Consider the following 14,881-nt stretch of genomic DNA (forward strand, 5'->3'; position numbering starts at 1 on the left):
TGGTCCTTACTCCTAAAGTACCTAATGCTGCAGTCACATTTTCCCTACGGCCACTTGCGGCGAGTGGACAACAACCGTTTTGTCTAATTTAATTCAAACCGCCCATGTAGCTGGAACAAAAAAATGTAAAAAACGACTGTTTTTTAATCGACGTATACGGCAACCGTAGGGGAAATGTAACTGCGCCAAAAGTTGCCGAGGGACAATCAGTTCAAAAAGTGTTCATAAAACAGGGGAGTGATGTTCGTTGGCGAGAGACAGTAAACATGGTAAACGAATAAGCTTGAATATCGTTATTTATCATTTATTCAACTGTCGTTTAAAATTGTTTTACTATTAAAGTCATCTAGAGTGGAAAATTTGTTTAACATAATTAAACAATACAAACATTAATGCAGGTATATAATGTAACAATGGCAAGCAATATATGTATAATAATAACAAGGCTCGTTAGTCATTAATCATTCTGAGCGAACATTGTAAAACTCTAAGTTCCTTCATTGTTTGTCAGTGGTTGTAAAACATAATTATATATTTTTTTCTGTTGTCAAGGCAAATTTATTTTGTTAAGATTTGCAAACATATGCAAGCCTCGATACAACAGTTGCAAGAGTTGTATTACACTAACCTTGATGAAAAGGGTTGGCGAATCTGAACATCGCCTATAGTGAGGAAAACTATATACAAAATGATATAAAACAAGTCACTAGTGCCAATGTCTCTTATTGATACATTGAAAAGTATTGAACATGAGACAAGGATACATTTTGTTTGGCTTCAATGTGGGGTCGAATATAGCTTGGGCCAATGTGCGAAGGAATTTTTACTGATGAGGTTTTTTTTTTTTTAGAATTGACCATTTGAAATCTATTCTGGTTGCCCCAACCAGTCATGAAAAACTGCAGTAAAACATTTTTGATAGACTATATCAATGTACATCTCTATACACTACGCCCTATATGGTTAGCTTAAATTTAAAGTCTAGCATAAAACATTTTATTGCATAATGCACCCTCCCTTTTTAACTGCACATCGTTTAAATATTGGATAAATATTAGAAAGGATTTTACCTTTCTCGCATGACCAAAAATGTATTTGATGTACACATTTGACATTATGCACTATGTAGTCACTATATACTTGGACGACGATATATTTGATTGGCCTCCGAAGTATTCAATTACAGAAAGAATGATTCCATGAGCAGTGCCTATATTCTTTATATTTTGAGAAATGACATTTTTCCAAAATGTATTGCAATAATGTACCAATAAAACGATCTAGCCACTTATTTAAACGATTGATGGTCACATCATGCATAAAATGCCGGATAAAATGGAGTAAATCACATTTCGCATGAACGTTTTCATGCAAGATTATAATTCATGCATAGAGCTAATAGCTCCATGATTCATGTAAGATAATCTCATACATTTTACACAAATGCTAATGTGCTTGCTTACACTATGGACCTACTAGTAGGTCCATGCTTACACAGCGTCTAAACACGGAAGTGTTTTATCGGAAGTCTCTAAGCACCACGATGCAGCATAATAATAATAATTGGTTTTAACAGTCATATTAAATAGCATGGATATTAAATTAGGGATTTGAGCTTGATTATTTTATCTTACACAGAGTTACGATTGATCCAGTCGACCACACCATGGAAAGCCAGTAACGTCATCATCTAAAAAGCATGTTAGTTCCACACACTCTAAGATAGTTGGGCGAACAATGCCGAACTTTTAACCAACCCTGGGCAAAATACTGTCCACACAATGCAACTATTGGTTAAAATCTGCCCAAATCGGGTAATAAAAACTAATATTTGGGTAATAAATTTGCTCAATTGGATAATGATTGCCCAGAATATATATATATATATATATATATATATTACCAACATACATTACCCAAGACAGTGGACAGTATGTTGCCCAACATTTTAAGTGTGCATGTTTTCTAGATAATGTTGTATATTCATATAGTTTTCTTGAAAACTCAGTGTGATATCCTCTTTGTTTACACAGGACATTGTGCAAATTTTATGTGAGAAAAATTATGGCAGGGATGAGTTTGATCGAATCAATTGTAAATTGTAAATAAATTTGCTCAATTGGATAATGATTGCCCAGAATATATATATATATATATATATATTACCAATATACATTACCCAAGACAGTGGACAGTATGTTGCCCAACATTTTAATTGTGCATGTTTTCTAGATAATGTTGTATATTCATATAGTTTTCTTGAAAACTCAGTGTGATATCCTTTTTGTTTACACAGGACATTGTGCAAATTTTATGTGAGAAAAATTATGGCAGGGATGAGTTTGATCGAATCAATTGTAAATCTTTGTGAGACAGGGCTCAGGTCTGTACATCTCCCTGGTTATCACATAACTTCCTCAACTTATCTTTTCATTCAAATACACTTTTTGTCGGGGTGGAATATAAATCTAGTAATTTAAGTTCATTTTATTTTCTCTTCTGAAAGAAGATAACATCAAATCATTAGGCATATTATAGGGCCTATACATCTGTAGCCCCCATAAACCCATCCCCCCGCCACCGGTATACCAACCAACAGTGGACCTTGCAAGATATAGTCTTGTTCATAAACCTGGTTTTGAACTCATGCAGATCATCAGATGGCGAGACCAATGTATAAACTAGGGCCTGTTGCAGAAAATATTGTGATCAAATGCAACTCCTAACATCAATCGCAACTTGACTTTCAACCAATGAAACGATCGTATTAGGGACTTGCACTTCATTATTTTGAATTATGTCTAAAGAAAACTCTTCCTACAACAGCCCCTGCTGCATGGGCGGAAATCCCAGGGGGGACGTTTCCCCCCTACTCAAAATAGTAGGGGGGGGGGGATACAATATCAAATGTCCCCCCTAATATTTTTGGTCTTTTATGATGGTAATAAATACATCATTCAAAATCGAAATAAAACATGTATTTTAGGACGAGATGACCCTACTTTTGGGATGATAACCCTTTTTTTTTTGCTTGTCAAATTTATTTTCGTCCAAATGACCTTAAATTTGTGGTGATAACCTTTTTTTATTTGTTTTGCTTGGCAAATTTTTCTCAGCCCCTTGTCCCCCCTACCTTTTGGGAGAGATTTCAGCCCCTGCCCTGCTGACCGGGTGGGTGTTTGATAAAGCTGTTCGTAAGATACGAATGACTTTACGCACGACTGGTAATCCTTTCTTGTGCTAAAATATGATACCCCTGATATAATATGACCGAAGAACATGTTCCAGTCGTGCGTAAAGCCTGTCTCACACTATGCGATCCGGTGCGACGCGATTTTTCAAGAAATCGCATTTTGCATTAAATATGAAAGTTCTAAGAAGTAAAATTATTTTATTTAAAGTTGGCATATTGTTAGGAAAACTAAAATCATACCTTTACTTTGCGGCAAGCCCTATTGTCGGAGTAACGTCCAAATCGGCTTCAAGTCGCAGCCGATGATGACGTCATTACGATTTGGAATTGAATTTGTTTTTATTCATTCAGGGAGGCTCTAAATGGACTGAACTTCGATGTCAGTAGTCCTACGGTACTATTCTGAACTCTGATCCGTAATATTTTATTAGTTGGAATATCCATATCAAATGTTATCACAATTAATATGAAATTCGGATCGCAACGATAATGTGAGCCGGGCTTAACTTTACGAACAGCTTTATGTACGAGTGATTTTATGAACGACTGGTGATCCTATCCTGTGGTAAATTATGTGCATCAAAATTTCATTGGTTTTGATTAAGCTCGTAAGAAATGGTCATCAGTGATGATTGCTCCTTTAATCTTAAATGAAATTTTGAATAGGCTAAACATACTGACACACACACGCACATTACGTACCAATATAGGTTTAACCCTAGTTAAACATATATATATATATATATAAACAATTTTTTTAATAAAAACAATGAAACATTATTATAGCAATTGTGTTTAGAGGTCATATGACCTGACTGATCTAAGACTAAATATTTCAGTTTTTTTTTATCCCTGGTCCCCGTGACACAAGGGATGACATTAATTGCAGATTTGAAACAATAATTCTGACAGGTTCACAATTTAACCTTTATGATTGATCTCCGTGCTTGTGTGTAACGAAACCCAGATGACACTTGCACGTTGATCAGAGAAAGGAATGATAGAAATATCTAAGCATTGCTAATGATAAAATATAAATAAACAAGTTGCAAAAATAAAACGTAAATATTATTATTGTAGGGAGACATTTTTTAATGTTTTTTTTCCATCTTGGCGAAGTATTGAGATTCAATGTAACATGCGCGTATTCGGGGGGAGGCTTTTGGGGCCCGGGCCCCCCGGGTAGGCAAAAAAGGGGGCGCCAAAATAAGGGAAGAAAAGAGAGGGAAAGAAAAAGGGGAGAAGAAAGGAAGAAAAGAAAAAAAGGGGGAGAAAAGAAGAAAACAAAATAGAAGGGGTCGGGGGGGGGGGGGGGTCGGGCGCCGTATTGATTTTTTACTTAGGGGCGCCGAATTGATGTTCGACATATGGGGGGGGGGCGCCGCCGATTAGGCGTTCGACATGGGGGGCGCCGACTTGATGTCTGACCTAGGGGGGGGGGGGCGCTGGATTGATGTTCGACATAATATAGGGGGCGCTGAATGATGTTCGACCTACGGGGCGCCGAATTGGTGTTCAACCTAGGGGGGGGGGGGGGCGCGGGGGCGACGAATTAAAGTTCGATATAGGGGCGCCGAATTTGTTCGACCGGGGGGGGGGGCCGAATTGGTGTTCGACCGAGGGGTGCCGACCAAGGGGGCGCCGAATTTATCTTCGACCTCGGGGGCGCCGAATTGGTGTTCGAACTAGGGGCGCCGAATTGATGTTCGACATAGGGAGCGCCGCATTGATGTTCAATCGAGGGGGCGTCAAATTGATGTTCGACCTAGGGGTGCCGTATTGAAGTTCGATATAGGGGGCGCCGAATTGATGCTCAACATAATATAGGGGGGGGGGGCGCCGAATCGATATTCGACCTAGGAGCGCCTATTTGAAGTTCGATATAGGGGGCGCTGAATTGATGTTCGACCTAGGGGCGCCAATTTGATGTTTGTCCTGGGGCGCCAAATTCTTGTTCAACCTGGGGGGGGGGTGCTAAATTTATGTTCGACCTTTGGAACGCCAATTCGATGTTTTTCATGGGGCGCCAAATTCATATTCGACCTTTTGGGCTCCAATTTGATGTTTGACGGGGGGGGGGGGGGGGCAAATTCATGTTTCACATGGGGGGCGTCAAACTCATGTTTGCTCGCATCAAATGCTTATGGTTAGATGCCCATCCTGTTCATGATTACCAAAAGTGCTTAGAAAGTCTAAATTTTAGGTCAGAATATCAATAAATTTCATCTCGCTCTTCGCGCTCGCATCAATTGTTTAGAAAGGTGACGATCCTTTCATGGTTAGATAAAGTGCTTAGAATGTCAAAATTTAAGGTCAGAATATAAAAATTTTCTGAAAAGTTCACAGGGGCGCCAAAATTAGGTCGGGCCCCCAGGGTGCAAAATCCTGGATACGCCTGTGTAAACACACATACACACACACTATATATATATATATATGCAGCAGAAATACCACTTAGGTAGTATTATCATATCTTTTGAAAAGATTGCATACACCTTTTACAATTATTACTACATGTACATCAGAAATTGACAATGATAACTTTTACGATCATGATCTCACTTACTTAACGACCTAACAACTTCTTAGTCACTGCTAAAAATTGTCCCTATACGTTTTCAATTGATGGCAAGGAAAATGAAAAACAAAATGTAATGTTAAGAAAATACACATACAAATATCTTTCATGAGTAAATGAAAAGGAAAATATCCCATAAAACAAATTAGAATACATTTAGTATTGTCGAATTTACCGATTATTTCTTTTAATTACATTTTATTTCCCATTCATTTCATACATTTCCAAAAATAAAACCTATTTTAAAAAAGACACCAAATGTGCCATGTTGTAAAAATTTTATGTTACCAAGGGCAACGTAATATTTATTTCAGGTCTGCTGGGCAAGATTTTCAAATGTGCTATATATATCTTTACTCTAAAATGACTCGCAAACATTTTTCACAAATCAACTAAAATCGTATCGTACAAAAAGAAAGCCTGAACATGATTTAAATAGGGTATATTGTAATCAATATTTCTACTCTTAATATAGCTTATTACTCCTCAAGTTCTTTAATTTATCATTCCATATTGCATACTCTCCCTGTGTCTTTCTTCTTTTGTTGCTCCTTGCATGAGCACTCTGTAGAGTAGATCTGGCGCACAATAAATCCTTTCTATTATTATCATTATTATTATTATTACTATTATCATTATTAGTAAAATAATTATCATTTTTTTACTTCTAAAGTATACACCCTTCTCTCCAAAGTCCCCATTCCACAGAACGGAGACCCTTGAAAGATCGCTGAAAGACCGAACATTTGCAAGGTCTTTCAAGATTAGTGAAATTTTCTGTCTGTGTAGAATGGCTCTGAAGATTCTGAAAAACCACTGAAAGACCAAAAAACAACATTTATAACAAGATTCCCGCACGACCGTGAAGACAGCTAGAAGTTTACTGAGAGACAAGTAAGACCATTGAGAGATCACTGAATGATTATGGCGTATATACTGCCAGAGATCTTTGAAAGATCAACAAAGCCCTCTGAAGGAACTCTGAAAGACTGACCTAAACCACCGACAGGAACTCTAAAAGACCGAATTTCAAAGACCCCCCCCCCCCAAAAAAAAAGTAAAGAGACTGTTGAAAGATCATGGAAATGCTGATAAGAACTTTGAAAGTTTCATTAAAAGACCGCTGAAAGACTGCTGAAAGACTACCGAAAGACCGTTTTCCCTGAAAGGCCGCTAAAAGACTGTTTTAAACCGTTTAAAAAAAAAATTGGGGATCACGAAAAGACCTCATAGATCTTTGAAATTTCGTCGAAAGACCTTTGAAAGATCAATAGTGCCTGATAAAAAACACGTTTTACTATATAGAGCCTGAAAGGGCATGGAATGGGTAGTGGGAAGCATAATATGGAAAAGGGCCTGAGATCATCAGGCAAAAACATGAAAAAATACATATCTGATGGGACCTTTCTGAACGTGTCTTTTTTTTGAAGTTCATATGAAAGGTTGTATTTCTCATAAATTTTCACAGATTTTAATGGTATGAAGTGTGGAAGGAGGAACTTGGGATTGGACATACAAACACGTTAATTATATTTTGAAATGACCATATACTAAAAAGTAAATCCATCAATTAAAGGGATACTCCAGGCTGAAATTATTATTTGAACAATTCAAAGAAAAAATCTAACAAAACACTAGAAATTTAATCAAAATCCGACGTGGAATAACAAAGTTATGACATTTTATAGATTTGCCTTATTTTGGTAAAACAGCTCAGTATGTGCATGTCTTCATTAATATTCAATGAGCAAACCGATGATGTAGTATCCCCACTTGTTCTTTTGTATTTCATTATATGAAATTATGTTAATTCAATTTTTTCTTCCAAAAAATAAAGTGGTTGGATTGACAACTGATTTAATGCATTATATATTCGTTGCTGTAACTTACTTTATTGTAAGGGAGACATTATCATTCACACTCGTATGGAAAAACTCAAATAATCATGATTTCACGTAATATAGCATAAGAAAAAGGAAAGAAGTGGGGATGGGACATCATCAGCCTACCTAATGAATATTCAGGAGGAGGAGCATAGAAATATTTTCACAAAATATTGCTAAACTTTCAACTGTCAATAACTTCGTTATTTGAAATTTTCCGCATTTTGCGTGGTGAATTTTACTCTATTTATTTAGATAAACAGTAAGTATTTTCAGCCCGGAGTACCCCTTTAATTTAAGCGCATGATCCCAGTGGGGACACTCGGTTCTGTGATGAATTCCTGCTATCTTCACATTAACAGCACATTTACACTGAAAAGTAGGCGGTATTTATTATAACACCAGCTCACACCAAAGAAATGTTGAAACAACACCATTTTTAATAATGACTGATGTTATTTAAACACTTCTTTGGTGTTGCCGTCAAAACCAAACTGGTGTTGCCAGAATCAGATTCTGTGTTGGTGCTATAGATCAACACCAGACCTATGGCAGTGTACCAGGCGGTCAACCGGCAAGTCATCAAGGATTCAATAGTTATGAACTTGACAAGATTTAAATTGGACAGGTGGCTACAGGCTATACTCCCACGATTTTACTTTCCTTAGTGTATACCAGCACACGGTCATCCCTGTTCAGGTCGACGCATATCCCGTAGAGAATGTTGCAAAACAAGTCATGTTGTCCTTACTATTTTTCTGCATAGCATGACAATAAGGTTTTCTAGGGATTTCAGATTCTCAGGTGTACAGTACTCAACACGAGGTATTGCTGATGTGATAAAATTATTTACATGATCCTATATTAATACGGATGATACCAAGGTTATGAAGCTGCATAAGAAAGGCAAATTCCTTATTCATACTATGAACTCCTTTGGCTACCTTGTCTGTGCTTTTATCAAAATAGTGGTAAGATACACTGGTCTTGTTTGCTCCATATCGCTCGGAGAAGGGCCAAAATCCATACAGCGTTACTTCATCACATAACTGAATGGCTAACGTTACCATATAGAAACCTGCAGGGACAATGAAAAACAAAATGGTACATATTTATCAACATCCTTTTTCCTTGATATCTGAATATCACAATTTTTGTAATAAGGCATCGCGTATCTATAGTTTCTATTTAAAGAATATTACTCCGGCTTTAAAAAAAATAGTTCCAGCTGCTGTTTACAGGATTGATGAATTGAGGGAATTGATGCTGCTGGGTATACATACACCTCTCCTGGGTTGATTGCAGCACAATCATGAAGATTCTAACACCTCCATGGTCCATGGCACAATATGCCTTACCGAAGGAAAACACACCATGGCTGGGACTTGAACCAACAACCCTCTGATTGTAAGACGCCAGATCACGATGCCCCAACAGAGCAATGTAAATCCTGATTTTTTTTCTTCAAACTTTTCGTGTTGGATCTGTTCTTTCAGGTAATAAACCAATCTGGACAAATAAGAAAAGACATAGCTGCTATCTAGGGTAGATTGTAAGTTACCGCACGTGATCAAGGATTCCTGGCCCCCGTCTGATCAACCTGTACTATAGTGTATTTGGAAATCCAAACATGTAATAATCTTTCAAGGAAATTTGCACAATGTCCTTTGTAAACTAAGAAAAGCACCCTGCATTTACAAGAAAACGATAAATGTATGGCTTTACATCTTATTATCTAGAAAATATTTTAAACAAACAAGCATTTTGGATGTTCATGTTGTTGGCTTTCCATATTTGTAGTTGATCAAATCAATCGTAACTCTTTGTAAGATGGTTATGGCTCAGTGGATAAGTCTCCGATTTTGAACCAAAAGGTCCGGGGTTCAAATTTCACTGCAAACGTTCAACCTTTAGCAAGGTGTTTATTATCTGCATTTGCCACTCTCCACCCAGGTTTAGTAAATCAATACCCAGTCTACCAGTATAGGAAGGACTTCTTTGAATGCTTGAGCACATTATAAGGGTAGGTGTGCTTAGGCAGCGATAATAGCATAACAACTATTATTGTCATTACTATCATAAATATCATGATTATCACCATGATAAAACAATTTTTCTTTATTATTACTGTTATGGTTATTATCTTCATGATGTATTGTTATTTTCATTATTATAACCACCTTTGTTAATAATTCTGAAATTCTTCACCTTTCCCTTCTTCTTTTTCTTCTTATTATTATTATCATTATCATTATCAATATCATTATTATTGATATTATTATTGTTATTATTACTATTATCATATTGTTGTTATTTTTATTATCGTCATCATTATTCATTACTCTACTATTTAAAAAAAAAACATTACCAGTAGATATCCGAGCCCGGAGGTTTCTCTCATACCAAAAGTCAGTTACAGCTTGGACATGCATGGGATTAGCACACACCAAATCTAAATTCTCCACTATTAAATTCCTCATGGCGGTCATCATTAGAGATAGTGAAATATGGAACGCATGGCAGACTGACCATAACACGCCTCTATACTCCGACACCATATCATTGAATTTCTCTATGTGTTCCTCATTCTTGAGCCAGTTATACCTGCATAGGAATAAGCAGACTTTGTTCAAAATAATGTCAATCATAAAAATAAGGATTATAGCATGTTGAGCTATAGTGGAGTAAATACAATGAAGAGATAAGGGAGGAATAAAAAAAAAACAAGCAGACAAAGATACATGTACAATATAAACAATTTAGTTCCATTGATTTTTGTTGTTGCTACAGAGAACTTCTTTTCCCAATTATATATATATATATATATATATAAACAAAAGAAGAGGGCCCTTTGCATAACGTGTATTACAGCGCGTCATGTTCTATGTACACTTGTAAATAATTCAGCATCAACGCAAGACGTAGCTTCCATGTATCTCTTTATTACAAGCTTTCGGCCAATGGGGCCTTCATCGGGCCTATAATGCATTGAAACAAACAGAACAAACCATACAAATAAGGTCGAAATAACAAAGTAAATGTGTAACAAAGGGTACAGAACAGAAGGGTTACACTAAGATAACAAAAATAACAGAAATTAACAACAGAGGGGGTTGAGTACAGAACAGAAGGATTATAGTAAGATAACAACAAATAACAACAGAGGGGGTAATGACTTGAACGAGATGGTGGAATACAATAGAAACGATTGGGAAACTTAAGTGTGTGAAAGGACAAGGTATTTACCGGCATTGAAATTAACTTGGGATTCTGTTCATCAGGAGGAGTAGTGAGTCTTGTGTAGGTAATACTGTGAAAAAATGAGGATAATGTTTCAAGTAAAATGATAACTCGTTTCAATATTGTATCTTGTATTTGGGTACATAACTATATTGATCCGTTTACATAGTATTCAAGTAACTGGTGATACAAGTTGTAGTTTGAGACATAAAAGGGTACATTGTCATGCGCGGGGAAATATATACGTGTAATTTATATTGATGTTTGAGCGGTAAGCAACATAATAAACAAAATAACAGATTAAACATACAGCCATCAGGAGCAAAATAAACATACAGCCATGAGGAGCAAAGAAATTGTAATAATCAATCAAATAATCAGATATAATCAAGTGATCAAGATACTAAAAGCATACCAAACTGTATAGGGGTAAAGAGATGTGGCTATTAAACTATATGAAGTGGCCTGTTGGGGCGGGTGAGACTGTAAATTAAACAATGAAATAGGTCGAAAAGGTATGTAACGGGTTTAATAATTACCAAACATTATTATGCATATATATATGAATATGTATATATTACACAAGATCAGATAAATTCAAATACAAAAGTAGTTACCTATAATTCCAGTGTCAGTGAGAGTGTGTCGACTGGGTGTGCAGGTATGGGGTAAAGTGAGGTGAAGTGAATGCGTGTGTGTATGTGCGTGTGTGTGCGTGTGTGGGGCATGCAATGGGTCATTGGTTCTAATTATCAACATTGATTCCGTTTGGGGTGAGGGTGCGTAGAGTGGTGATCCAGTATGATTCTCGGTGTAAGATGATTGAGCGGTATTTATTGTTAATCTGTTCTATTGCCATGATTGAAACATCGTTTATAGAATGATCAGGGAGGTTAAAGTGGAGGACATAGGGGATGATTTTATTGTTGTGATTGGTGGTGCGGTTGTAGTTGCGGATTTCTGATCTGGTGTAGGTAATACTGTGAAAAAATGAGGATAATGTTTCAAGTAAAATGATAACTCGTTTCAATATTGTATCTTGTATTTGGGTACATAACTATATTGATCCGTTTACATAGTATTCAAGTAACTGGTGATACACTCTACACCAGATTCAGTAACACCAGATCAGAAATCCGCAACTACAACCGCACCACCAATCACAACAATAAAATCATCCCATATGTCCTCCACTTTAACCTCCCTGATCATTCTATAAACGATGTTTCAATTATGTTGCTTACCGCTCAAACATCAATATAAATTACACGTATATATTTCCCCGCGCATGACAATGTACCCTTTTATGTCTCAAACTACAACTTGTATCACCAGTTACTTGAATACTATGTAAACGGATCAATATAGTTATGTACCCAAATACAAGATACACTATTGAAACGAGTTATCATTTTACTTGAAACATTATCCTCATTTTTTCACAGTATTACCTACACAAGACTCACTACTCCTCCTGATGAACAGAATCCCAAGTTAATTTCAATGCCGGTAAATACCTTGTCCTTTCACACACTTAAGTTTCCCAATCGTTTCTATTGTATTCCACCATCTCGTTCAAGTCATTACCCCCTCTGTTGTTATTTGTTGTTATCTTACTATAATCCTTCTGTTCTGTACTCAACCCCCTCTGTTGTTAATTTCTGTTATTTTTGTTATCTTAGTGTAACCCTTCTGTTCTGTACCCTTTGTTACACATTTACTTTGTTATTTCGACCTTATTTGTATGGTTTGTTCTGTTTGTTTCAATGCATTATAGGCCTGATGAAGGCCCCATTGGCCGAAAGCTTGTAATAAAGAGATACATGGAAGCTACGTCTTGCGTTGATGCTGAATTATTTACAAGTATATATATATATATATATATATATATATATATATATATATATATATATATATATACACGCATATATATATATATATACTTTTAAAATGACTTGCCATACTCGCTTGAAAAAAAAACACAAGTCATGGTCATAACTAATACAGTTGTCACTATTGGTTGGTTCTTGACAAAATATTTATTTATCTATTTGAATTTATACAGGATACATAACAAGCACAGCTGTTTTACATCATGGTCCTGATAAAACGGGTTTTAAAATGAATATCATTCAATTCAATTCGATATTGATCACAATATAAAACATTTGTAATAAAACATTACATATTACATATATCACTTACATAGATACAATTATACAAAAATGCATTTGAAAGTGACAAATACAAGGGAAATTCTTCAGACAAACTTAATATTTTTTCCAATAAAAGATGTAAAAAGTAAAGACGATAAGTAAAGAAGATCGTCCAGGTAGAATAGATCAGAAAAGAAAAATCAGGTGGTGAGATTATTGTTTTTGTCAGTATTTGTTGTATTTCTAGGTAAGTACAATTTTTGTTTTACAGGCATCATCTAAATTTTTGGTTTGGCCAGTGATCTTTCCTGCTTGTTTGGCGATTCTCTCGATTTTCCTAAGATCCTCCTTTCGACTACCGCCGTACCAGACAAACACTCTCGATGACAGATTGATAAAACAGAGTAAGGATAGTCCTATACATTGAATTATATAAGTTTCCTGAGAAAATACATGCGTTGTATATAAATATGATATCACCAACTATATATTTAAAAATAACAAAAGCATTGCAAAAATATGAAATTCAATAATAATTAAATAATGTTGGTTTCCTATAACGTGTTTAAGTAACGATAAGTTTCCAAGTATACTCTTAGCGAACGTACATGCGGAATACTTTATGATATGGATGGAGAATTTGGATCAAATTAATACCTTTTTCTCAATATACTAGGGTTCATCGTGGAAAAATTACTTTTTATTCCAGCGTCTCGCTCAAACGGCATCAAGGGTGGTATGTTGCACCTGAGAGATAACATAGGAAAGAGAGAAAGAGAGGGAGGGGATATTACAGATATTTGATCACATTAATTTTTATCACAATTTTTAAAGTCGATTATCATTTTGAAAAGTGTTTCAAAATGATAATCAACTAACTTCTATTGATATTCACATGTACATCAGTCGGAAAAACATAGATCTATGCACTAGCGTACCTGATTAGGGGGGTGGGGAGAAGAAAAGCTTTCAGACCCCCCTCCCCCGACGAGATTTCTCCGGTATGCCAATGAATACGGGACTTTAATAATGATTTTTCTCTCTTCCCCTCTTGTTGGTCAAAGCTGGATCCGCCAATATTATACTGTAGGCCTATATAGAATATGACAAATGCGTATCTACGGGTCAGACGTGTTCAATTAATTATTGTGGCGGATGGAAGAGTGGGAGGGCACTCTTTATCGCTTTCAATTACTAATTAATAAAGCACTTCATACAGTTCCATGTTTTGCTGGTATATCGCGAAAACAGTTTCGAAAATCGCCGTGTTTGAAATATCATGTACTTTGAACCTTCATCAGTTCATATTCAAATAAATATTTTGTAACAGTGAAGATCTTGACATCATGTGTATTTGATTAAGATGATTCATATTTAGACGGGGAAATGACGAGTAGCATATAATCAAATGATATTCACGCCATGAAACTTGATCCCATCATTTAGATTAGGAAACTAGGATGACGTGGGTATTCTAACATGTATTATTATCACACTATCAATATTATCATTATCATTAATGCGATAATGGCGTTATATAGAAAAGGGTACATGAAATCAAGTCCTTAATGAGCTACAGAAAAAAATCAACAAAAATTATCAGTGTTTATTACTACCTTACCATAAATAGAGGCATAAATATTACATTACTGAAGGTAGGTGAAACTTCCGCCCTATCACGACGTACTTGTATTCACAAATGGAAGTATAAAACTGATTTTAATATTGCCGCACGTGTATATTTTTTATTGCCATGCAGTACCCGACATATTCGAAAATATATCTTGCATTGTAAATTCCAATGTGTCATGATCACTATGAAGTACATGTT

The 14,881-nt window shown here is 35.9% G+C and overlaps 1 protein-coding gene across 3 annotated transcripts in view; it reads right to left on the reverse strand.

Moving 5' to 3' along the window:
• Nucleotides 1-175: 175 nt before the first annotated feature.
• Nucleotides 176-14,881, reverse strand: part of LOC129262589 (CMP-N-acetylneuraminate-poly-alpha-2,8-sialyltransferase-like) — a 38,408-nt gene continuing 23,702 nt past the window's right edge. For all 3 annotated transcript variants that reach the window (XM_054900727.2, XM_064099605.1, XM_064099606.1), the window contains 3 exons: nt 13,708-13,797; nt 10,023-10,258; nt 176-8,732 (listed from right to left, as the gene is read on the reverse strand). In XM_054900727.2, coding sequence (XP_054756702.2) covers nt 8,500-8,732; nt 10,023-10,258; nt 13,708-13,797 — 559 coding nt within the window. In that variant the 3' untranslated portion in view covers nt 176-8,499. The remainder of the gene's footprint in view (nt 8,733-10,022; nt 10,259-13,707; nt 13,798-14,881) is intronic.

This window comes from Lytechinus pictus, chromosome 5 (genome assembly GCF_037042905.1).
Source record: "Lytechinus pictus isolate F3 Inbred chromosome 5, Lp3.0, whole genome shotgun sequence".
Taxonomy (NCBI): Eukaryota; Metazoa; Echinodermata; class Echinoidea; order Temnopleuroida; family Toxopneustidae; genus Lytechinus; species Lytechinus pictus.